Here is a 26,755-nt window from a genome sequence, read left to right on the forward strand (position 1 = left end):
AATGAAATTGAATTAATTACTAGCTGTTTGTAAAGAACTTTGAACTACGTGAATACAAAATGGCATTAAAGGAACAGAAAGGAACCAGCATCACATTAAGAACAAATCCCAAATAATCACAGTTCTGCAGATGATTTCCTGTCAATCATTTCCCAGGGACTGTGCACAGCCTGTGGGACTGTGTGACCCAGGAGTCTGCTATAGAGAAGGTATTTTTGAGCCAGAGGTTTGGGAGTGAGTACTCGCAAGGAAGAGTTATGGGACATTTGCATGTGCTAGTCCCCATCTATCAAAGATGTACAAGGCCCTGGCCAGTGTGGCTCAGTTGCCCGGGGTGAGGGTGGGGGGTGTGCAGGAGGCAGCCAATTGAAGTTTCCCTCTCACATTGATGTTTTTCTTTCTCTCTTCCTCTTTCTCTAAAAATCAATTAAAAAATCTTTTAAAAAATGTGTAAAGGATCCTCAGCCTATAGACTAGGGGGAGAGCATCAGAGCACCAGTCAAGCAAACTTGACTCAGTGTAGTAGACGCCAGGATAGAGACAAAGGACACAATGAAGGAGAGTGATGTGACCTGGATTTTGCTGGCAACAGCACTCCAGTTTCAATAGGGAGTCCCCCCTTTCCTTCTGGCTCGTGGAGTGAGCTCATGACTTACGCCTGGCTAGGGAGAGCATTGTATTTCTCTGCTTAGTGCTGGGGCACAGCACTTCATCGAAGACAATGACTTGAATTGCACATCATGTACAGTTGCTGAGGTTGCAAGCGTGGAGGTACTGACAGCTATCTTGTCACCATGAGGAGAGAGCCTGCCTAGGAATGAAAGCAACGTAGAGGAAGGAGGAAGGGAGACATATAAACAAAGTTGGTGCCATTGTGTCATCATCTGAGCCCTGGATGCGGCTCTGGGATATCACAAATGAAGCTGCTCTAAACACTTAGGCATTAGTTTCTGTGTGAACATGTCTTCATTTTACTTGGCTCAATACCTAGGAGTAGGAATGCTGGGTCAATTTTATAAAAACTGCTGAGCTATTTTCCAGAGTGGCTGTGCCATTTTCAATCTCCCCACCCCCCAGAAATGTATGAGAGTTATTTTGTTTTAATTTTAACCTTTCTAATAGGTGTGTAGTGGTAGCTCACTGTGATTTCAATGTACTGAAATCATTTTTTCTGCATCAGCTTTGCTCTCCTATGGCCTATTCTCCATATAGAAACCAGAGCAATGCTTTTTACACATATGTTAGGTGAAGGTGTAAACCAATGATGGTCTGTCCGTACAATGGAATAGTAAAGAGCGATAAAAAGAAGTATGCACTGCAGTTACAGGCAACAACATGGGTGAATCTCAGATGCACAATGCCAGTGGTCGGCAAACTGCGGCTCACGAGCCACATGTGGCTCTTTCACAAAATACCACGTGCGGGCGCGCAGGTACAGTGCGATTGAAACTTCGTGGCCCATGCGCAGAAGTCGGTATTTTGTGACTATACTAAGTGAAAGAAGCTGGACCCAAAAGGCTATCCATTGTATGCTCCCATTTACATCATGTCCTGGGAAAGGCAAAGCTGGTAGGGATAGAGAACGTAGATCAGTGGCTTCCAGGGTTTAAAGGTGTGGAAGTGTTGGATCACAGAGGGGTTTCTTGGAGGGTGTGGAACTGTTTTGTATCTTGATTATGGTGGTGGTTACATGATTGTGGATTTGCCAATGCTCATAGAACCATACACCAGAAAGAATGAATTTTATTGTTCCCGTTACCCAGGTAAGAGATGATGGCTTGGACCAAGTGCTAGCAGTGCAGGTGGTGAGATGTGGTTGCATTCTAAGGGTAAAACCAATGGGATTGGTTGGTGAATTGGATGTGAGATATAAAAGGAAAAGAGGACTCAGGGACTGAGCCAGGTTTACTGCCTGAGGAACTGAGAATGTGGTTCTCACAAAATGTGATGGGGGCTGCTGGTGGAGTGAGGACACTAAGATTGAGATACATATTAGATATTCAAGTTGTATGTATAAACCTGCAGTTAAGTGTGCTTAGAGATACCCATTTAAAAGTCGATGGCTCTTAAAGCCCAGAGAGAGGAAAGATCACCAGGGAGGGAGGGAGTGAGGAAGTAAGAGGGCCGCGCCCTGGGTCCAGGGTTCTGATTCTGTGTATTCTATGCTGTTCTAGCTCTGCAGTGGATGGCAGGACGGATTCCCCAAGCTCAGGTTCCTCCAAGCTTTAGGTGGGAGGAGCCAGGTGAGCAGCACTGTATTCGGCGACTTCGGTAGAGTCCCGTCCTGGGACACCCTCCTTCTGCGCTGGGTCTGGCGGTGCCCATAGGTGCCTGGAAGGCGGAAACTTCGGGCCCGGAACTGGGATGTCTGTCGCGCGGGTGACGGAGGGGACAGCTTAAAGGGTCGGACTGCAGCGGCGGCCGCGGGAGGGGCGAACCGGCTGGTGGTCAGGGTGGCGGCGGCATGGCAGGGGTGCGGATAAACGTGAACGTGGGCGTGCTGGGCCACATTGACAGCGGCAAGACGGCGCTGGCGCGGGCGCTGAGCACCACGGCCTCCACCGCCGCCTTCGACAAGCAGCCGCAGAGCCGCGAGCGCGGCATCACGCTCGACCTGGGCTTCTCGTGCTTCTCGGTGCCGCTGCCCGCGCGCCTGCGGTCGGCGCTGCCCACGTCCCACCCCGCGGCGCCGGAGACCGGGCCTGAGCCCGGCGAGCCGCAGCTTCAGGTCACGCTGGTCGACTGCCCCGGGCACGCCTCCCTCATCCGGACCATCATTGGCGGTGAGCGCGGGCCGGGGACGGGAGCCGGGCTCGCGGACGCCGGGCGGAGCGGCCGGGCTCCGCTGTCGGGCGAGGGAGATCGCCTCGCTCAGTAGGTGGGGCCGGCGAGGCCCCGCGAGGCGGACGGGACTGGCCCAAGGCCCCCGGCGCTTGACTTGGAAGCTTTTCCCACCCAGCACCACCGAGCAGGAAGGTGCTTTCCTTAAAAAAAAAAAAAGAAAAAAAGTTCTTTCTTTTTCAAAAAGTCAAGATGTGTTTGTTATACACGAACAAACTGAAAAGAGTACAAAAATTATATACGTAAAAAATGTCACAAAAAGGTCTCCACTCACCTGTCCTTCGGTCGCCTTGTTCCCATTCCCAGAGTCAACCACTGTTCCCAGCTTCTTGTGTGTCATTTCAGAAAACCTCATATAAAGACAAGCATATCTGTGTATACCTATATCCCCCTACTTATTTTTCTTCTTCCTTTTTTTTTTTTTTTTTTAACAAATTGGTAACAACATATACACTATTTTACTCTAAGGGTTCCATCTCTGTACATATAAAGCTACATCATTCTTTTAAAGGTCTCATAAAATTCCATTATATACTTGCACCAACATTTCTTAACTATCTCTTAATGATGGATATTTATGCCGTTCCAAGTTTTTGCTAATGATGCTTCAGTGAATTTTCTAGAACAGAAATCTTTGATGGGTGTGCTAGTATATCTGTAGGATAAGCTCCTAGAACTGAACTGGCAGGGGCAAAGGGCATGTGTATATATATTTTTAATATTTTTATTTATTTCAGAGAGGAAGGGAGAGGGAGGGATAGAAACATCAATGATGAGAGTGAATCATTGATCAGATGCCTTCTGCCCGATTGGGGGTTGAGCCCGCAACCTGGGCATATGCCCCGACTGGGATTCGATCTGTGACCTCCTGGTTCCTAGGTTGGCGCTCAACCACTGAGCCTCTGCTGGGCCAGATGATTATTTTTTATTGAACATGTTTAACCCGCAGTTCTACAACAACAGCATCTTCAAATATTTATTAGAAGGGATGAAAAACAGTGACATAGGCATAGATTTGAAATCTATCAAAGAGCCCAGCTGGTGTGACTCAGTGGCTGAGTGTCCACCTATGAGACAAGGAGATCACGGTTTGACTCTCGGTCAGGGCACATGCCCGGGTTTCAGAGGACTCGATCCCTAGTGGGGGACATGCGGGAGGCAGCAGATCAATGATTCTCTCTCATTTATGTTTCTATCTCTCCCTCTCTGAAATCAATAAAAACATAAAAAAAGAGGAATCAAAGAATTTTGAAAAGTTCTATGTGGGGAGAAGGATGAGAAGGGGCAACTGGAAGTAGAGCCAAAGCAGGTTCCTAGCAGTCACCACTTGGCTCATCAGTGGCATCTTGAAAATCTTACAGAGCATGTCCTTCTCCTGGGACCCTCCAGGCAGCTGTTTTGCTGGTGCCGTAGGGCCAAGCAGGCAAGGGTTGAAGGGAGTTTCTAGAACAGGGGTGGGCAAACTTTTTGACTCAAGGGCCACAATGGGTTCTTAAACTGGACCGGAGGGCCGGAACAAAAGCATGGATGGAGTGTTTATGTGAACTAATATAAATTCAAAGTAAACATCATTACATAAAAGGGTACGGTCTTTTTTTTTAGTTTTTTTAGTTTTATTCATTTCAAACGGGCCGGATCCGGCCCGCGGTCCGTAGTTTGCCCACGGCTGTTCTAGAAGTATGTTCTCAGGAGTATTGATTGGACCAGTCGGTGCAAATCCCAACTTGTCTTCCACATGGACTCTGACATGAGCCTAACGTGGTCTGTCTTGGGCTGATGATTTTATTGGCCTAATTGGTCCATGGGCATGCCAAGTCCAATAACACAGTGATGAGTATGTTAGGTGCTTTCATCATTGTTACCGCTTAACTGTTCCATGCTGTAGGCAGTCTGAGATAATTTCCCCATTTTATAGTAGAGGAAATGGAGGCTCAAAAAAGGGAGGGGATCGGCCCAAGATCATGCTGCCTAAAGTCTACTACTCAAGCCATATATATATATATTTCAGTCATCAGATGAATATAAAGGGGCATGTGACCTTCTCTATCCTTTTCTCCTCGTCTTGTAACTGAATTCTGTTTAGTCACATCCAAATATATATTAAGGGATGGCCCTAGCTGGTTTGGCTCAGTGGATAGAGCATCAGCCTGCGGACTGAAGGGTCCCAGGTTCGATTCCGGCCACGGGCACATGCCTGGGTTGCAGGCTTGATCCCCAGTGGCGGGTGTGCAGGAGGCAGCTGATCAATGATTCTCTCTCATCATTGATGTTTCTATCTCTCTATCCCTCTTCCTTCCTCTCTAAAATCAATAAAAATATATTAAAAAAAATGTATTTTAAGGGATGTACTCTGAGTCAGTCTAGGTTGGAAGTGGAAGAGACAGGTTTTAAAAAAGAGAGAGAGAAGGCAAATTCTTAGTTTTTTTAGTATATAATGTAAAGTGATGAAGGATGTACTTTTGGAGTCAGAACTGGGCTTGAGGCCTGGCTTTCACTCTTACTAACTGTATGACTTTTGAATCTAATTCTGGGCCTTCCAACACTGGCAGATAGTAGTAACTACAAATCTCTTTATTGGCATTGCTTTTCTGGCATGTTTGCCATTTTCTGGGCAAACCCTACAAAAAGTGTGGTGGTTACCATTTAACAGTTGAGGTAATTGGGATGTAGGGGTGTTGCTAATAAGTGGCATAGCCCAGATGTGCTTCACTGCAAAGCTTTCCCCACGCTTCCTCAGACCACTTTATACTGCCACAGCCCCCTTCTAACATATACATTTATAGAGAAGCTTTTGATAGGGCACAAAGGTTTCAGATACTGCCCTGATTCTATATGACGAATGCCCCAAGAATTTGGCAAGTCCTTGGTCTAGACCAGTGGTTGGCAAACTGCGGCTCGCGAGCCACATGCGGCTCTTTGGCCCCTTGAGTGTGGCTCTTCCACAAAATACCGACTTCTGCTCATGGGCCACGAAGTTTCAATCGCACTGTACGTGCGTGCCCGCACGTGGTGTTTTGTGGAAGAGCCACACTCAAGGGGCCAAAGAGCCTCAGTTTGCTGACCACTGGTCTAGACTATAAAATTATAGAAGAAAAGGAGGAATTTTTCTCTTATGTGTACATTGTGAATCTTTTTATTTTTCTCTCACCTCCTGAGTGAGACTTTCCTTTTGTTACAGGCATTAAAATGTGACCTGAGCACATTGGAGTGGTGAGACCATGGCTGCTAGTATTTATCCTTTAATAGGTCAGATTCCCACCCTCCTTTTCGGGGAAAGGAGAAAATAGAGTTTTTTCTTTTGAGGGGAAGGATGCTCACATTTGAGGTCCTGCTCTGACCCAGGCCCGTTGCCAAGAATTTGATTCTATGCAACAACCTCAAGTGGTGGGCATGTAGTGGGAATATTAGTCCTATTTTTCAGATGAGGAAACTGAAGCTTGGGAAGTAAAATACCCTGGGCTGATGTTGGAACCTAACTCTGTTGCCCTTAACCTGGATCTGGTCAATATCTTTAGTTATCCTCATGATCCATAAGACCATGGTATCTTTGCCTTCTTGAAATCTCTCCAGAGGCCAAATCCTAGCTTGTGGCAGCTGGACTCTTATAGATCTGGACTTTGTTCTTCCTCTCCTAACCACTTGCACTCCTCTCTCTAACTCATTCTCCATGTAGTAGAAAGTGTACTGCTCTTACAAATGATCCTCAGATCTTGCCAACCCTCAGCTTCAAGGCTTTCCAGTGGCTTCTTATTGTGCTTAGATTAAAATCCAGCTTCCTTTTTATAGCCCACAGGAAGAGACCCTCTTTATGGTCAGGCCTTTGCTTTCCAACGAGCCTCATCCCTTCCTACCTTCAGCCACACTGGCTTCATTTCTACTTATTGAATGGGTCAGTCTTTGCACCTGCTGTTCTCTCTGTTTAGTCATCTGGCTCCCCATCATTTACATCTCAGTTTGAATGTCACTTCAGAGAGGCCTCCTCTGATCTACCTATCTAAAGTGTCTCCACCTCTCTTCTCCTCATACTTTCTCGTGTCCATATTTTGTTTCCATATAGCCTTTTCCATTATCTGATATTCTTTATGTGTTTACTTGTTAATTGTCTCTGTTCTCCAGTGTATTCTCTCTTTTTGGTCCAGAGCCTGGGGTATAGTAGCACTTGGTAAGTTCCAAGTGAATGAACCTGTGTACCAGCTCCTGGGCTAGCTGGGTATAGTGAGCAGAAAGCAGTCAGTATGAAGTAGGTACATCATGCATGCTGATTCTTTTCCCTCCTAGGAGCTGACAACAGAGCCAGGGAGAGGGCACTGTTCCACGTGCAGAGTGACCTATTGAGCTTTTTGCACATAGGACAAAAGCAGGAATAACCTAATTTGCTGGGGGCAGGGGTGGGGGAGGCAAGATAGGGAAAGAAGAGCTTTCCTAGTAGAGAAAATACCTGGGCAGGGCTCTGAGGCTTAAATCTGCTGTCTTGTTTGTTTAGAATCAGAGATAACAGCTAGCATTTAGGTGCAGCTGGAAATCAGCATGGTGTGTAGGGAGGTGTACCGAAGATGAAAATAAAATGTTGATGGGCCAGATCCCATAGAGTGGTAAGTGTTTGGCTTAGATTAGGCCAGGGGTGGGCAAACTTTTTGACTCGAGGGCCACAATGGGTTCTTAAACTGGACCGGAGGGCCGGAACAAAAGCATGGATGGAGTGTTTGTGTGAACTAATATAAATTCAAAGTAAACATCATTACATAAAAGGGTACGCTCTTTTTTTTTTTTTTAGTTTTATTCATTTCAAACGGGCCGGATCCGGCCCGCGGGCCGTAGTTTGCCCACGGCTGGATTAGGCCCTTAGTGTAGATTTCTCCTAAGGGTACTGGGAGGCTTTTAAAGCATGTTTGTGATATGTTCAGGCCCAAACTTTAGAAAGGCAAGATCGCTGGGCAGGGACTCCTACTGGCAGAAGGCACTGCACCTATACCTGGGATTGCGGGAAGATTGGGCTTTTGTTAGTGTTCCCAGGCTGTTGTGAATGGTTTGGACCCCTTGCTGAATACATTATTCTCAGTAGGAGGAAATTAGAACTATTGTCTGAGTTCCATGATGATATCTCTGAATTTTTTTTTTACACACACACACACACACACACACACACACACTCTCTCTCTCTCTCTCTCTCTCTCTCTCTGAAATTTAATATATCATAAAGCTGGCTCTCTTTAATCCTGTTGCTCCCCTAAATAGTTTCATATACAAAAAGAATTATTTCTTAACTTAGAGAAAATTGGGTTTTATCTCCTTGATCTATGTGGCCATAGATACAACTCGTAAGTGGGGCTATGAGGTTAATAACAACAGTAGTACTTCCCATTTATTTAATGCTACCCTCATGTTTTTTTGTTTACCTTCACAGCAATGTGTGAGGTAAGAGATATTCCAATTTTACAGATGAAAAAGCAGAGGCTCAGAGAGATCAGGAAACACAATTCATAAATGGCAGAGCTGTTTGAATCCATGTTGATCTGACCACACAGCCTATACTCAGGCATTCTCAGTGTGAATGACGAAGTGTGCCTGTCCTCTCCAGTCCCCTATAGTGGTGTTTCAGGGCAGCATTTTTCTCTAATCCATTTTGAGTATAAACCTTTCAGGGTTAGAACTTCGAAAAGATTCAATAATGTATGTTTTAAAGACTTGGGTGGGGATGAGGGACTTGGACCCATCCTTAATCTAACTCTGGCAGCAAAGAGGAGAGCTGAAAAATGCCGGTATATTGGTTTGGCAATTTATAGTCCTCTAGTGGCTGCTAGGATTAACAGTGTATTGTCTCCTGGTCTTTTGTTCCAGTAGTTAATGAACAGCAGCTCTTCTGCCACCACTTGTTGCCCTGATCTCTTGCCTCCTGTGCCTACCATTTATTTAAGTGGTTCTTCCTGCGTGGCTTGGACCATCTCAGGTCCCCCTGGACACAGCTGACGAAAGCTGCCAAAGCTTTGTAAGTCTAACTCAGGGTTACTCTTTTTGGAGGAAAAACAGTCAGCAGCCCCGGAATTTTTATCTCTGCAGCCTGGGAAAGAACGTCCTTTGTAAAACAAGCTAAGTTGCCTTCTGTTTTTCCAGCTTTCTGAGCTCTTGGTGCCAGCGTGGAGAAAGTGCTTGTCCCTTTGTCCTGTTTTATCAAGGAGTATGCTTGCAGTCTGTCTGAGCTACTTTCTTTGGCCCCATGAAACGGTGTTTGTGTGTGTTACTGAATGTGTGCTTTTAACCAGATTTTTAGAAAAATTGATTTTAGGGAAAGGAAGAGAGAGAGAGAGACAGACAGAGAGAGAGATATATTGATTTGTTGTTCCATTTACTTATGCATTTATTGGTCGATTTTTGTATGTATTCTGACTGGGAATGGAACCCGCAACCTTGGCACATTGGGATGACGCTCTAACTAACTGAGCTACCCATCCAGGGCTCAATCAGATTTTTTATATTAATGTGTGGGCATTTGCACATAATGCCCAGAAAGCCGTACAGGACAAGCAGAGATAACAAACTGGGGGCCTGACCATTCGAGATATTTGGATGTTATTCTAATGCAAAACCAACCAACCAACCAAGCAAAGGAAAAAACCCTACTTTTGGTTTTCCTTGTCCCTAAGTCTTTTTATGAATCTGTGTAGAAATACATTGTGGTATTAATATATGTTTGCCCTAAAACAGTGGTTCTCAACCTTCTGGCCCTTTAAATACAGTTCCTCGTGTTGTAACCCAACCATAAAATTATTTTTGTTGCTACTTCATAACTGTAATGTTGCTACTGCTATGAATCGTAATGTAAATATCTGATATGCAGGATGGTCTTAGGCGACCCCTGTGAAAGGGCCATTCGACCGCCAAAGGGGTCGTGACCCACAGGTTGAGAACCGCTGCCCTAAAATATTGAGGCATATATATACTTATATTTTAATCCTCATCGAGGACATTTTTCCATTGATTTTTAGAGAGAGTGGAAGAGAGAGGGAAAGACAGAGAAATATCAATGTGAGAGAAACACATTGATTGGTTGCCTCTTGCACTAGCCCAGAACGCAGGACTCTTCAGTCCACAGAATGACACTCTATCCACTGAGCCAAACTGGCTAGGGCTATTGAGGCATATTTAAAGGAATTGATATAAGTGGCAATGCTTCCTTAACCTTAACTTCTTTAGTTCCTAGAATCTGCCAGGTATAGGTTCCCCGAACCTTGGTGCTCACCCAGGGAAAGTTGCCGTTTATTTTTTTATTCTTTGTTGAAAGGTGTGCACCATACTAAAGATTCTCTTCTCTAGTGCCACTTAAATTTATTTTATTTTATTAATTTTTAGAGAGAGAGGGGAAAGGAGAGAGAGAGAGAAACATTGATAGGCTGCCTTCTGCACTGAGCCTGCAACCTAGGCATGTGCCCTGACTGGGAACTGAACCAGCAACCTTTCGGGGCCGGAATGACACCCAACCAACTGAGCCACACCGGCTAGGGCCAGTGCCACTTTTGTGATGTTCTCTACTGGTGTCTCTTGTTTTAACTTGCTTAAAGCCTCTTTATGTCCAGATTGGAAGTCAGCCTCCCTCGGTGCCAAGTGTGCTTCTTTCTATTCAGATACAAGTTTTCCTGTTTTGTCTGCTACCTTTTCACTCTCTGACCCTACCTGATCTCTATCCAAGTTGGAGTGCCTTTAGCCATCTCTAGGAGAGTCTCAAGTTGAACTGTGTCTGCAGTATTTTCTCCTGGAGTTGGACAGCGGGTGACTTTACTTCAGTTTCGATGACAGTGTGGGAGTAGCACAATATCAGAGATGCAGCTCTGAGTTTAAATTAATGCAGAATATTTGAACAGGAACCAACAGGAAAGAAAAATGGAAACAGGTAGTCATATTTCATTCTGTTAGGGTACATTTTTCTTCTCATGGGGCTTGCCCTTGAGAACAAAACATATCAAATGTTAAATCAAAGAATATTTTTGTAGTCATGCTAGGAATAGAAAATAATGCAAAGACTTTGCCTTCTTAAGGCAGATATTTTTGCTGGAAGGTTATAATCAAAGTCAGAAGGAAATCATAGCCAAAGCTTTTGGTAAAGCTGTAATCATTTAAAATTAATTGTTTTTAAACTTTTCACTTAGCATCTCTTTTGTTTTCTCTCAGCATGTCTCTTGGGTTTTTCTTCAAAGTCAATCCATCCAGGATGGAATAAGATTTGAACAGGCATCCCAGGCATCATAAATTAAGCCCTGGGACATATCCCCATCACCCTACTCCCCACCTCCACTCCACGATGGCTGTCATTCCTCGTTGGCTGGAGCCTCAGTTGACCTTGGGCTATGCTGAACGAAGATGACAGTACAGTATATGCAGCTCTGATGCTGTAGGTAACCCTAAGGCCTCAGTCCTGATGAGGTGGAGCCTGTCATTTCTGAGGTGGCCTCAGGGTGGAGCGGGGAGTAGGAATGAGCCCTCGCCGGCTGGGCTCCAGTTCCACCTCATGCCTCCACTCCTCTGTTGCAGGCTGTCTTCCAACTGTTGTTCCCATTAGCCTCACAAGGGCATCACAGGACAGAGACAGCTGAATTACTCGGTGTGGGCCAGGCACATAGTAGATATTCAATAATGTTTTTAAACATTTATATTGAGATATAATTCACATACCATAAATTCACCCATTTTAAGTGTACACTTCAATGTGGTTGTTTGTTGTTGTTTTTTAAATATATTTTATTGATTTTTTGCAGAGAGAAAGGGAGAGGGATAGAGAGTTAGAAACATCAATGAGAGAGAAACATTAATCAGCTGCCTCCTGCACACCGTCTACTGGGGATGTGCCTGCAACCAAGGTACATGCCCTTGACCGGAATCAAACCTGGGACCTTTCAGTCTGCAGGCCAAGGCTCTATCCACTGAGCCAAACTGGTTTTGGTTGTTTTTTCAGTATATTCACAATACTGTGTAGCTGTTGCATAGTCTAAGTTGAGAATATTTTCATCACTACAAAAAGAAACCCTAGCCCTAGCCAGTTTGGCTCAGTGGATAGAGCGTTGGCCTGTGGACTGAAGGGTCCTGGGTTTGATTCTGGTCAAGGGCACATTCCTGGGTTGCGGGCTTGATCCCCAGTAGGGGGTGTACAGGAGTCAGCCAATCAATGATTTTCACTCTCACCATCATTGATGTTTCTGTCTCTCCCTCCCTGTCCCTTCCTCTGAAATAAAAATATATTTTAAAAAACAGAACAACAACAACAAAAAAAACGGCAAAAGAAACCCCATACCCATTAGCAGTCACTCTCCATTCTCTCCCCCAGACCTAGGCAAACACTAATCTATTTAATGTCTCTATAGATTTGTCTTTTCTGGACATTTCATATAAATGGAATCATACAATATGTGACCTTTGTGTCTAGCTTCTTTTACTTAGTGTAATGCTTTCAAGGTTCATCCATGTTGTAGCATGAACTATATATACTTCATTCCTCTTTTGAAAATAATTTAATTGTTGTAAAGTATATACTACATGAAATTTACCATCTTAACCATTTTTATGTTTACAATTTGGTGGCATCTATATCTAGAACTCTTTTCATCTTACAAAACTGAAACTCTATACCCATTAAATGATAACTCCCCATTCCCCTTACCCCAACTATACTTCATTCCTTTTCATGACTGAACAGTATTCCATTATATGGATAGACCACATTTTTGTTTTTTTAAATCCATTCATCAGTTGAAGGACATTTGGATTATTTTCACTTTTTGGCTGTTATAAATAATCCTGCTATGAACATTGGTGTACAAGTCTTTGTGTGGAATGTTTTCATTCTCTTGGGTATAAACCTAGGAGTGGAATTGCTGGCCCATAGGGCAACTCTATTTCTACTTAAAGAACTTCCAGGTTGTTTTCCACAGCAGTTATACCATTTTACTTTCCCACCAGCAATGTATGAGGATTCTAATTTCTTCACATCCTCACCAACACTTGTTATTGGTTTGTCTTTTGGATCATAGCCATCATAGTGGGTGTGAGGTGGTATCTCATTGCATTTCCTTGATGGCTAGTGATGTTTAGCATGTTTTCATGAACTTGTTGGCCATTTGTATATCTTCTTTAGAGAACTATCTGTTTAGATCCTTTCCCCATGTTTTAATTGGGTCATTTGGCTTCTTTTTAAAAAGTTTATTATTTATGAAAGAGGGAGAGGGAGAGAGAGAGAGAGAGAGAGAGAGAGAGAGAGAGAGAGAAACATTAATGTGAGAGAGAAACATCGATCGTTGCCTCCCACGTGTGTCCCGACCAGGGACTGTACTGTACCTGCAACCTAGGTATGTGCCCTGACCAGGGAATCGAACCCGCAACTTTTGTGGTGTTAAGGATTTTTAACATTTATGTTCATCAGGAATATTGGCCCGTAATTTCCTCTGTAGTGTCTTTATCTGGTTTTGGAATTAGGATAATGCTGGCCTCGTAAAAAGAGCTTGGAAGTCTTCCCTCCTCTTGAATTTTTTGGAATAGTTTGTGGTTGATAGGTGTTAGTTCTTCTTTGAATGTTTAGTAAAACTTGCCCATAAATCTGTCTGTTTCAAAAATTTTGTTTGTTGGGATTTAAAAAAAAAAAGTTTTTATTGATTTTAGAGAGAGAGAAAGGGAGAGGCAGAGAGAGAAACATCAGTGAGAGAGAAAAACATCAATCAGCTGCCTCCTATATGCCCCCTACTTGGGTTTGAGCCTGGCCATGTTCCCTGACTGAGAATTAAGCAAGTGAATTCTCGGTGCAACGGGACAACACTCAACCAACTCAGCCACATGAGCTAGGGCTGCTGGAAATTTTCAAATTACTCCTTTAATTTCATTAGTTGTTATTGGCCTATTCAGGTTTTCTGCTTCCTCCTGATTGAGTTTTGGAAGATTGTATGTTTCTAAGAATTTGTCCATTTCACCCAGGATGCCCAATTTGTTGGCATATACTTGTTTGTAATATTTTTTTATAATCCTTTGTATTTGTTTGGTATCACTTGTCACTTCATCTCTTTCATTTCTGATTTTATTTATTTGGGTCCTCTCTCTTTGTTTCTTGTTGAGTCTGGCTAAAGGATCATCAATCTTGTTTATCTTTTTGAAGAACCAGCTCTTGGTTTCATTGATCTTTTCTTTTGTGTTTTATTTATTTATTTTTAGTCTCTATGTCATTTATTTCTGCAATGATCTTTATTATTTCCTTCCTTCTACTTCCTCTGGCCTTTACTTGTTGTTGTCTTTCTAATTTTTTTTAGTTGTAGGGTTAGATAATTTATTTGAGCTTTTTCTTGTTTCTTGAGGTAGGTAGGCCTGCAATGCTATGAACTTCCTTCTCAGGAGTGCTTTTGCTGTGTCCCATAGATTTTATGTTGTTGTATGTTCATTTCACTTGTTTCCAGGAAGTTTTTTATTTCATTTTTTATCTCATTGTTAGCCTATTCATTGTTTAATAACATACTATTTAGTCTCCATGTATTTTAATTTTTTTGAATTGATTTATAGTAGTTGATTTCTAGTTTCATGCCATTGTGATCTGAGAAGATGCTTGATTTGATTTCAATCTTCTTGAACTTGTAAAGGCTTGTTTTGTGTCCTAACATGTGGTCAATCTTTGAGAATATTCCATATGCACTTGAGAAGAATGTATATTCTGCAGCTTTGGGGTGAAATATTCTATAAATGTCAATTAAATCCAATTAAGCTTCAAGTGATCCACAGCTTGTGGCCGCCTCCACTGGGTTTAGCTGCCCATGGGAGAGGCCACACTGAATTCCGAGGCTGTTTTTTTAGCTGCACGGCACCTGAAGGTGGGTCAGCAAACATTCAGACTTTATGGAAGATTGGGTTATTTAGCTTTTTATTAATGAGTTGTGAGAGTTCTTTTTGCATTCTGGATACCAGTCCCTTATTCGATATATGATTTGCAAATATTCTGTGGGTTATCTTTACTCAATAATATTTGAGTTAAAGAAATAATTGAGTTGAGTTGAATTAAATAAATATATATTGACAGAATTAAATGTTCTCAACACATTATTTGGCCTGTGGTAGGTGTGTAGCAAGTGCCATTTGCTTGTTTCTGGAAGGCCTATTGGGTTCTCTTCTGTTTTTTTTCCTGGATCTGCCCATTTGTCTTTCCTGCCTCGCAGGAGATGGTTATCTGACCTTGGTAGGGCCTCATCCCACATTAGGGTCTTGTCCAGGGTCTAGTCCAGCCGTGGGCAAACTACGGCCTGCGGGCCGGATCTGGCCCGTTTGAAATGAATAAAACTAAAAAAAAAAAGAGCATACCCTTTTATGTAATGATGTTTACTTTGAATTTATATTAGTTCACACAAACACTCCATCCATGCTTTTGTTCCGGCCCTCCGGTCCAATTTAAGAACCCATTGTGGCCCTCGAGTCAAAAAGTTTGCCCACCCCTGGTCTAGCCTGCAGATATGTTTTGATGGCCCATATAACAGCTTAAAAAATTTAAAAACTCATCACCATTTAAAAGTCAGGATTTCTTATATAACAACCCAGATTCCTGGATTGTCTGGAAACAAGGAGACTCTCGTGGCCATGGAGCCATGCTCCAGCCTGTTGGCACTGGCCCAAAGCCGAGTAGAAAGGGTATATGTGCTTCAGAATGCTCTTCTTTCTCTTACATGCCTGGGCCCTGGAGACATTTGGGCTTGTATTCAACCACTTATTCATTGATTCTGCAAACATATATTGTGCATTTGTTTGAAAGTGAGGGCAAGTGCCTATCTTCAAGGAGCTCCTAGTCCTGAGGCTAAGGAAGAGCAGGGGCAGTGCCAACAGCCGGTTAAGATAAGATGCAGAGTTATAAGGGTTTTATGAAAAGGAGCATAAGATGTGCATACCCTAGAAGGGTGGTCTGGAAGTTTCCACGCAGAAAAAAAGAAAGGGCAGAGCTGACCCATGGCACAAACTGAGTGGTCAGTAGTATGAGAGTGTACCTGGCCAAAGAAGAGGAATAGTCAGTAGCTGCCACTTTGAAGTGTGGGGGAAGTGGGAGGTGAGGCTAGGGCATCAAAATAATGGGTGAGGGAGGAGGAGGGGCTGTCTTATTGACACTTTGAAGGATGGTTGAAATTTGCCAGTGGAGAAGATGGGAGGCTTTCCAGCTACAGGACTTGAAGTAGACAAAGATACAGCCAAGATGAAGGAAGGGCCGGAATGTGAAGTTCACAGAGGAACCATTAGGGTGTTGGAGCTGCAGAGGCAGGTGTGGCCCAGAGCTCAGGAGTTTGGAGAGCCTCTTGAGTGTGTACTGGCTTTTGAAGAGTCTGAGGAGAGGGCAGTGACAACTAGTCTGGTGGTTGGACATCCCTCTCCCCATTGTGACTGCAGCTTTCAGAGCTGCTGGGAGAGGGAGAGGGAGCGTGATACCACTGGCAGAAGGGCACCATCAGAAGGAAAGTGTGGCACCTGGGGTGTGGATATGGGAGGCTAAGTAAAGGCTGAAGAGCCATCTGCCACTCAGAGGAAGCGAAGCGGAATGGACATTTTTAAGAACAGCCCCTGTCTGCTGGACACTGTTCTAGACCCTTGATCATCTTACTGCACCCTGCACTCCAGGCTCTGAGGATGGTGTTTCCCCTCTATATTACACAGCCCATAAAAACAGGACTCCGAAGGCCAGTGGATGGAGCAGGGTTTTAACCCAGTCAGATTTCTGAGCCCCTGATTTGCCCAGGAGCCACTCTTTGACTTTAGCCCCATCCTTGCTGAGGAGTTTATGGATAGTCAATTTGTCAAAAATAGAGATTTCTGTTTCCATTCTCTCCTGGATTATTTGAGTTGTTTTTTTGTTAATTGGGTCTTTTATTTTCTTGTGCTGTGTGATTAGGCTCAGCTGCTTTGAAGTGGCCCTAGTTGGGTGGGGAGGGAGCGGGAAGGACTTAGTTAACATGGTGATCCTCTCTTGGCAAGAGAAGAAACAAGTTTTACTGTTGAGAGAGAAGTTGACGTTCTCTCTTTTCATATCTCTTGTGTTGTGATGATGCCTCTCTTGTCTTGGGGCCTTTAGGAAGACTGAAATAATTTCCTTTGTCTCTAACCTGCTTCCTGAGGATATTTATTTGGTGGCATGCACAGGTGCTACCTAAAGATAAACCTGAATTATTATTATTTTTTTAAAATTAGGGCTTGGAATTGCTAGCATTGACCTACTTGGCCTCAGGAACCTGCCCTGGCTTCATCCTTTACCACAGATTTATTTGGGTTGCTTAAAGCTCTGGAAGGGTCAATGGCTTGTTCTTGGTCCTCTGACACTGGGACTAGAGCTCTGCCTTCCCAGTTATATTGTAGTGTGGTACTAAAAAAAACAGCTCTACTTGTGGTCATTTCCAGGTGAATTTCAGGGCTTAAGCCATAAGCACCAAAGACCCTCGTGTGTGTGGGTGTGCGTGCTCAGTGTTCTCTATTCTCTAAAATGATCCAGGGCACATTCAGAGATGGTCCTCAGAACTTTTGCTCTAGGGAAAAAAGACTTTACCTAAGAAGGATTCCATTTTTTGAGCACTTGCTGTTTGATGCCCACAGACAGTAGACCATGGAAAGATTGGGAAGGAAAGCTAGTTTTTGCCAGCCCTTTGTTTACCATTAGTTTTCAGCATGGCCAAGAGAGGGCTGACAGTACTTTCCAACAGATTGTTCTGGGAATATTCTGGGTGGCACAGTCTAGCATGGTAGCTGTTAGCTATTGGGGCTATCGAGCACTTGCACTCAGGCTAGTGCAACTGAGGAACTGAAATTTTAATTAATTTAAATATGAATAGGTGATTCTAGACCTGAGTATCTAACTGCTTATTGGGCTGGTTTCCCCACCAGTGAACACCAGAGGCCCTCAGACTCCATAACTGTAAGACAACCCTCTTTACTTCCTTCCCTTCCCAATGAAATGATATCTCCATTCTCAAAAGGCACAACCTTTTTTTTTTTTTTTTTAAATCTTCACCCTAGGATATTTTCCCATTGATTTTAGAGAGAGTGGAAGAAAGAGGGAAAGACAGAGAGAAATATCGATGTGAGAGAAACACATCGATTGCTTGCCTCCTGCATGTGCCCTGACCAGGGCCTGGGCCAGGGAGGAACCTGCAACCAAGGTACGTGCCCTTGACCAGAATGGATCCCGGGACCCTTTGGTCTGCAAGCTGATGCTCTATTCTCTGAGCCAAACCGGCTAGGGCAAGGCACAACCTTTGATATGATCCTCAGCATATCCTCCTTTGCTTTCATATGAATCAGTTACCAGGTCTTGTATATCCCTCCTGCATATCCTTTACCCTCTTCACCACAGCTACTTCCTTAGAACAGGTCTCTTCTAGCTCCTGACTAGATGCATAAAACATTTCTTCACAGTCTCTGATTGCTAATATAATTATTTTTTCTTTCCTGTTTAAAAGTCTTCAGTTCTCCATTGGCATAAATGCCAAATTCCTCAGTATGGCTGACAAGGTCCTTCCAGATGGGTCTGTGTCTCTCTGTCTTTGTCTATCTCTCTGTCTCTGTCAAGACTCCCAAGCTTAATGAACTACTTGCAAATCTCTGGACAGATGCTTCTGGCTGACGTGCATGTTTTGGGGAGCCCTCACTGCTGGCCCTCCACATCCTAGATTAGGTGACCGTCATTTGAGGGCCTATAACATTCCCTAGGATCTCATTTTCTTTCCATTTGTTGTTATTTTCTGTTTACTGGATTATGTTTTCCACTGGACTTGATCCCTTTGAGGGCAGGGGCCTATTATCATTCAACTCCATCTTTAAGGGCCCAGGACAGGGCCTGGCACAGAGTAAATGTTTGGTACTTGCATACATGAATGAATGAATGAATAGATGAAGAGGTCATTTCCCACTGCCTGCAGCAATTATGCACCCTCCTGTGGTACTTTAAACCACTGGCCAAACAGAGTTCACAGTGGAGGAAGCCTGCCTTGAGGTTAGACAAGTTAATCTTTCAGTGGAAATTCAATCCTCATATTTCATTTTCAGGCCACTTTGCGTAGCAAAGTAGTTTAACTCGGAGCAGATTTCTGCTGTGCTGATGGTTAATTTCATGGCCCACAGAGGGTCAGCACACTAGTGCCTGGAACACAGCGACCACAGTGCAGCTCACCGCACACGCTGAGGGCCTGGCAGCCCTGTTATTTTAGAGAAGCAGTTTTCAAACATCCTTCAACAGACTGATTTTGAGTTAACAGGGGTGACCTTTTCAAGAACATTTTAAAAAGCTATAACATAGATCCCTCCCAGACCGTATATTTTCCTTTCTCCACGTAGTTCAAAGGGATTGAGTTTTCTCATAGGTTTTGCCGGCAATCTTCAGCTTGACCCTGGTTGTTTAAATCTGCTGAAGGAAATTTGAACAAACTTGTTCTTTGGTAATTCTTCTGCCTCTGTGAACCTTTAACCTTAAGGTTTCTTTCAGAGCCAGGGGCTGCATTGTCACCAGCCGTCCCTGCTGGGGCTTTCAAAGGGCATTGTCTAGTGTGTCTGTTTTCACTTTGCTACTGGAGTTCTTTTGAGGAAGGGTATTAATTCAGACCTGATTCTGAGACAGGACGAAGATTTTTAAACTCGCCCCAGAGCTTGGGGTCGGGGAAATGAGCATAATGCAAGCCTGTGGCTGGTGCCAGTGATTGTTCTACAAATAGTCTGTGAAGGTGAAGGAAGAGGCGGCCTTCCAGAGATTGATTGGGCATATTTGCTGTCCAGTGGGTGACCCCAGATCTGTTCAGGTCTTGTTTGACAACATGACAAAAAGAGATTCCTATCTCTGGGGGCCTAGAGTCCCTTCCAAATATAAACTTCCTTTAGCACCAAGTTCTTATGAACTTGGGAGGCCAGGCATGAACTTGGGGTTCATATACCATTACAAAAATAAACTTGCTGGGGAAAGAGAGGAGTTCTCAGAGGCAAGAGGGTAGAAATTCGATGCTGCTCCTGTTGTCTTGCTCTGAGACTGACTCACCTCCATCAGGTAGCCAGTTTCACCATTTAGTTTTTATGTGTTTTCTCAAAGGAAAGCCCAAAGACACCCCAAAATGTGTGACATCACAGTCATAGGCCCCTGTGGGGTTTGGGGCTGGTGTCTTGGCTCCTTGACTCCTGCAATCTGTCACTAGACAGTTCCTTGTTTGCTTTGTCACTCACTCTTTTCAGTAGGTTGGGGATGTTTGAGCACCTGATCTGGCTCCTTGGCTTTCTTTCATTTCTTCTCCCCACATTCTTAGTGTCCTGAAGATTTGTCTAGGTTACCTTATTCCTGAAGGTCAGACATTGTAGAAGTAAAGGTGTTTCATTACATTAATTAATTCAGTCAACAAACCCTGAGCAACTTACTACATGCTAGGAGTTGGGTTTACATTGGTGAACAAGGCAGCAGTGATTCCTACTTTCATGTACCTCACTTCTAGTAGTGTGGGAGGAAGACATTACAGAAGTAAACAAATGTGCAGAATTATAAGTTGTGATAGTGCTATGAAGGACAATACATGATGTCCAGAGAGGGATGAATTGGTGAGGGGAATCTAGTTTGCAGGCCAGGGCAGGCCTTTCTGAGGAAATCAAGTTTAATCTAAAATTTGAAGGAGGAGCAGGAGCTGACCACTGGAGTGTTGGGAGGGAGTGGCACGTGTGAGAGTTTTGAGGCAGAAGACAGGTCGGGCTGTTCTACAAGTAAGAAGTCAATGTGGCTGACTGTTTCATAGATAGTTTCCACAAAAGAGACCTGGTACGGAACCGATATATTTGGACAAATATGTATACTTGGACTCTAAGTCACTCGATTTTGCTGGAAGATAAAGCAACTGCATGTCTTTTCATTCTGATAATGAGGGCAGAGAACAAGAGGGAGGAAGACAGCCAGCCTCTGGAGGCATCTGGTCTCAGCACGGCTGTCCTTTTGGTCTTCTTCCACCCATAGTATTGTAGGTTTCTGGTACTGCACTCTCATTTCCTTCCTGTTGTCGAGGGAAGGGCTGAAGTGGAAGGTAGGAGCTGGCAGGTAATCCTGGCATACAATGAACCAGAGTTCTCACTGCTCTGTGACTATTTGGTCATTTACTATTAGCTCATTGACTACTTATGATTCACAGTCAGGCAGAGGTTAAGGATGTATTCCTGAACCACTGTACCAAGCAAAATGGTAAATGAAGTAGCTGAATTCACTGGTAACCAGCCCAACTTCTGACTACTGGTCAAAGCCCGTAGAGCACATGCCCCTAAGTATTTTCTTTTATATATATATCTACATATATAAAAGGCTAAAAGCGACCAGCCAGCTGATAGGTATGACACACACTCACCACCAGGGGACAGATGCTCACACAGGAGCTGCTGAGCGACAGCAACTTTGCAGAGTGCCCTCTCGCACTCCAGGACCCCTCAGGAGATGTCAGACTGCCGGTTTCGGCCCAATTCCCCATAGGCCAGGCCGATGGACCCGACCTGCTGGAGGGGCCCTGCTCACTCCGCAGACGCCCTTCGAGCCCCGGCACCACCCCAGGTGCGGCTGGCTGTGGAGGGACCACTAGAGGTTTGCTCTAGGGTATGTCCGGCCCATCTCATCCAATCCAACCCCACTGGCCACCTTCTAATTAATTTATTTTCAATGTGCATGAATCCATGCACCAGGCCTCTAGTATATATATATTTTGTTAATTCTCATCCAAGGATATTTTTCCATTGATTTTTAGGGAGAGTGAAAGAGAGGGAAAGACAGAGAGAAACATCGATGTGAGAGAAACACATTGATTGGTTGCCTCCTGCACGTGCCACGAACAGGGCCCGGGCTGGGAAGGAGCCTGCAACCAAGGTACATGCCCTTGACCGGAATGGAACCCGGGACCCTTTGGTCCGCAGGCCAATGCTCTATCCACTGAGCCAAACCGGCTAGGGCCCCTAAATATTTTCTTCATCCCCTTTTTTTGTGGAGTTCAAGATAATGCATTGGGAGAAAAATGTTGCCGTTTTCTCTCTCCCAGAAGTGAGTTTGGCATGAGATTGGCCCAGCCTGGATTATTCCCAGAAGGGTAGAGGGGTGGTGCAACATTTGGATGGTTTGTACTTCAGAACTGGAACTGGAGACTCAGAGAAGACCACAGCCTGACCCTGAAGGTTCCTTCCAAGCAGGCCTGGCCTGGCTTGGTCTCAGACTTGAGTGGATTTTTTCTGCCTTTGATTTTTCTCAAGTTCTTTAATAAAGGAACAGTAGGTTATATCCTTTAAAGCTTTTGTAATATGCCAGTTTAGTCTTTTGGGGACAGAACCCTGCCCCAGGTTGGAGAAGAGAATGTTTGCAGGTAATTCTACCAGGAAGGGGCTCTTCAGAAAGAATATATTACCGAGCTTAGGGGATTCCTCAGAGAAAAAGCAACCAGGGTTCCCCCTGCCTTTGGAAGCAAATGGAATCTCTTTTCTTGGCAGATATTTCCTAGATAAAAAGAAGTACTATATACTTGTTATTGTAGAGTCATTAGTTGTTTCTAAAAGTTTTAAAAAGTACATAATAAGAAACTTTCCATGGTAACCAATAGCTTCTTTTCGAGGAACGGATATTTTCTAGGAAAGATAAGAGTCAGTTATTTTTGGTTTGATTTCTTCAGCTGAATCTCCCCCTCTTCCTTTTATCTCAAAATCTGTCTTGGAAGGCAATCTGGGGACATTTTAGCAAGCACCACCCTGGTAACAGATGTGTATCATCCTTTCCTTGACACATTTCCAGGCCCTGGAGAGAGAAGCTGTACAATTGCAGGCTGTCTACGGGGCGGTGGGTGGAAACCTTCTCCATGCTGACTTCGGGAGTGTTTGGTGCACAAGAGGGCAGTGTTTGCTTACAGTCTTGGATGGAGATGATCAGGTCAGCATAGTTAGAATGACCTCGGACTCTTTCAAGACAAAATAAACTGTAAGCCACAGCCATGATGGTTTCCTATATATGCCTATAAGTGCTTCATTCATTCACAATATAGTTGCTTGCTATCTTTTTTTCCTTAAAAAGAAAAATATTGTTTATTTCAGCATTTAAAAAAAATTAATGAAAATGTGGTTTGCAGCTTTGTTCCTACAATGGCAAAGGTTAGAAAGTGTTGTGAAAGCAGAACAGCTACTTTCTAATTAAAAACCACATGGGAAGTGTTTTGTTTGAAGCAAGGGTCAATATATATGCTCCCCCTTTAACATCAGTGTAAAGATGACCTGACTTCACTTGACAAGCATTTGAAGATGTGGACTTCAGTCACCAACCCTTCTTACTTCTTTTTCTGCAAGTTTATGGTATTAACCAAAGCAAAGATTTTCCAGGAGAAAGAAAGGCGATCTCCTTGCCTCCTGGAGGCACAAAGTGCTATATGAAATATGCCATGTCTGCTTTTGTGTAGGATTTGCCTGTTTTCAACTCTTCTGTGTTGTTTTTTTTTTTTGTAGAGGCTTTCAAGCCAGAAAGACATATTGGTGTACAACCCTGTCCCACTAGATTCCACTATGCCAGAATTGGAGTCTCACACTATTTTTTAGTCCCCCCCCTTATCCCCAACCTGGGAACTATTGATTTCAGGTCCCTCCAGAATGTCAACACCCAAAAGAGCTTAATGTACAACAACAGCAGTAGGGAGGTCAGCATCCTGAGGAGACACTAGAGATGGTGGTGAGGTGGAAGGAGCTGGTCTCAGGCAGCCTGGACCTGGCTGTGGGCACTGCAGTGTCAGTGACACTTCAGGTTACCTCTCTGAGTCTGTGTACCTCAAATGCAGGTGATTATCCTTCTCAGGGTGGAGGTTTAGAGAAAATGTCTATAAAGCTTGTGGCACACAGTAGGGAACAGTTCTTGTAATGTTGGTCCCTCTGGCCCAGACCAGCTATAAGCATATGGGTGGGGGTTGTAGAGACAAAGACAGGGTTGTAGTTCTTTTATTCAATTCACTGAGCATGTCTGTTGCTTGGCCCTGTGAGCATCTGCGGCAAGGCAAAATGAAATCTACGTATGGGGAGCCGCGTTGCTGTCTGATCCTCTGATAGCCATCGAGGAGAAAAGCTGGGTTCCCAGGCTTAGCCCTATATGAAATCAGATGTCTTCTAATCTTTTCTAATCGCAACATAAATCTTCCAAAGTGAACATGTCTATAAGATAGATGTGCATACGCAGTAGAACATATTAGTATGTGTGACATCCTCACAGAGTTTAATTGATCAGTGGCATTTAATACAGAATTTGAATTTGACAGCACTGAGTGAGGAGACCCATGGCTGGCCTTCTCATTTGCTTCCCCACGAAGTTCCTGTCCTGGCTTTTATTAGAAGGGTCTGGGTAGGAGCGGAAGGTTTTTGAGCTGCAGGGTTTCAAAAGAGGCTCAAGCTATGTTTTTCCAGGAACATAATTTCTGAAAAATGCTGGAGTCCTCAATTTCTAAAGAAGCCTAATTGGAAGGGGAATGAAAAGTTGTTTTTCCTCGTGGCTTCGGGGTTGTTCTCCATCTTCTCTCCCTAAGGCAGGGTTGGTGAACGAGGAATGGGACAGATGTTTCTTGGTAGTAATTTCCAGTCAGATTCTTGAATGCCTTGTATACTCGGGTCACCATCAGCTCATAATGGAGCAAAATTGAGTGAGAATTCCTGCAATGAAAGATGTGAATGGCACACCGGAGAGAGATGATGGTGGAGATAGAGTGCATTCTGTGAGAAAATATTTCCAGTACTATCTGTAAAATTCAGATTGTATAACTATTCTGAAGTGCTCCCTTCAAAAGAGTTTCCTTCCACAAGCATTGCAGCTGAGTAAATACCAATAATTTTTATTTTCCTTCTCCTTATCAGTCCCTCTACTGAAATGTTTCTGCATAACCTATCTGTTCTTTTTAAGTGAACATCAAATGATTAGTGTCAGCTTCCAGTTTGAATTATGATCCTCATTTCAAAACACAAACTGCTTCTTTGCTTTTGCATTTGGATGTAATTATCAATATTTACCAATACTGGGGAAGAGCTGGAAATGGGAAGCAATGCTGCTGAAAATGGTGTCCCCAAGTTAAGATAGCAGGGAGCGGTTATATGTGTCATGTGTGTATGGTAGGGATAATGGTCAGGGGGTTTGAAGGGCCTGTCTGGAAACTGGATGGCCTGTCTGTTTGGCTTCAGCCTCATCACAGTCCTCACAGAAAGGGGAAGGGGGACTTGTGAGGAACCAATTGCACAGCCATCTTTTGGGAATGGAAACTCAGAAGAGGCTGGGAAAGCTATTCCTGACACCTGTGAGAGATGCTTGAGCTGGCCTCGCTCTCAGAGGCCCTCCCTCTCTGTTTCCTCAGTGTCTGTCATGGGCTTTGGTGAGAAGGGCAAGAGAAACTGATGGCTGCTCTTAGCCCTTTGTGGGCTGAGGTCCCACACCCACAGCCTGGAAAGCAGACGAACATGGATAAAACGTGCTGACATCTCACATAAAATACAGTTTATACGTACATCTGCCTTGAATCCCAAGTTGCTAGGTGACATTCTCTTACATTTCAGTTTTTGCAGTTTTCTTTTTGTATTTTGGAGCCAGTAAATTTTTTAAGTTTACTAACACTGTAAACTTTGGTACTTTGCTTATCGTGCCTAATAGATGGCTGCCTTTGGGAAATCCAGAGGAGATTTCAGACTTTGCCTTAGAGAACTTCCCAAAGAGTTAAGAAGCTGCAGTGCAATAGGTCTGGGCTCTGGAGTCAGAAAGATTTAAATTGGAATTTTGCCTCTTCTACTTGTTTATTGTGTGACATTTTGCTTTTCCTTAGTTTCTTCACCTATTTCAAAAAAGGAATATACCTACCCTTGGGGTTTGCTGTTGGGAGTAGCAGTAATAACTGATATGGTTAGCATGGTTCTGGGTGCGAGGCAGAGGTGCAGGAAATGGAAGCAGCTCCCATTGTCACTGTCGCCTGCAGGCCAGCATTGCAAAGTTTGACACAGGAATGTCTCTACTTCAGAGGTCGTTGGGGAGAGTCAGACACCCGCTCCCTTCATCATTGCAGACAGCTGGAAAGAGCATTGAAATTATGCAAGGGCTATGTTTCAAAGAAAGAAATGAAATTCTTGAATTTTTTTAAGGCAAAGAAGGGGAGGGAAAGAAACAGATTCATTGTTTTAGTTGGCTATTCAACAGGATGCAGGACAAAGCTGGCCTCTCTCCTGTCTAATGTCATCATTGGCATTCTTTCTTTTTCATTTTCTTCTTTTTTTCTCCTCCTCCTTCCCCTCCCTCCTCTTCCCTCCTCCTTCACCCTTCTCCTCCTCCTCCTCTTCCTACTTTTACTGCAACAACCCCCACCCCCCTTTTGCTCAAAGTCATTCTCAGTTTCTGAGCCTGGGATTAAATCTTATGCTCTGGAGATCCCCTAAGGCTAGGAATTATTTCCTCTTTTGCAGTATTTGGTCTCTTCTTCAACATTTCATGTTGCTTTCAAAGGGAGGTGCCAGGTGCTGGCCCCAAAGCTAGTTTGGGGGCTTGTAAGAGCTCCTAAAGAGGGCTGTGACATTTGGGAGCTCTTGGACACGCTCTCACAGTTCCAGAGCAGTGGGCTGGTGACAGGGCGATGTTGGCATGAGCAAGGTTTGGAGGAAGATGGGTGTGGATGGAAAACTGGACTGACTTCTGGATAAAGTTTACCTGGGGTCTCAGGCCAGGTTGAGCCTGGCAGATGCTGGAGGAAATTCTGTGGGAGGGCTGAGAAAATTCAACATCACCTCACCATTTAATGAGTATACCAGCAGAGTGGGCTCTGCTAGCCCAATGCAGTACTGGTTTTGAAAAGCCTAAAGAAAAAGTTAGGGTCCTTGCTCTAGGGAAGTGATGGAGAACCTATGACACCCGAACTCATTTTTTGGGTTGATTTTTCTTTGTTAAATGGCA

General features: G+C 44.0%; 1 protein-coding gene across 2 annotated transcripts in view; it reads left to right on the top strand.

Annotated features, from left to right (window-relative positions):
* Nucleotides 1-2,437: 2,437 nt before the first annotated feature.
* Nucleotides 2,438-26,755, top strand: part of EEFSEC (eukaryotic elongation factor, selenocysteine-tRNA specific) — a 237,031-nt gene continuing 212,713 nt past the window's right edge. For both annotated transcript variants that reach the window (XM_070421586.1, XM_070421587.1), the window contains exon 1: nucleotides 2,438-2,783. In XM_070421586.1, the coding sequence (XP_070277687.1) occupies nucleotides 2,465-2,783 (319 nt within the window). In that variant the 5' untranslated portion in view covers nucleotides 2,438-2,464. The remainder of the gene's footprint in view (nucleotides 2,784-26,755) is intronic.

Source organism: Myotis yumanensis, unplaced genomic scaffold, assembly GCF_028538775.1.
Source record: "Myotis yumanensis isolate MYYU_CA2020_CCGP unplaced genomic scaffold, mMyoYum1.0.hap1 SCAF_7, whole genome shotgun sequence".
NCBI lineage: Eukaryota > Metazoa > Chordata > Mammalia > Chiroptera > Vespertilionidae > Myotis > Myotis yumanensis.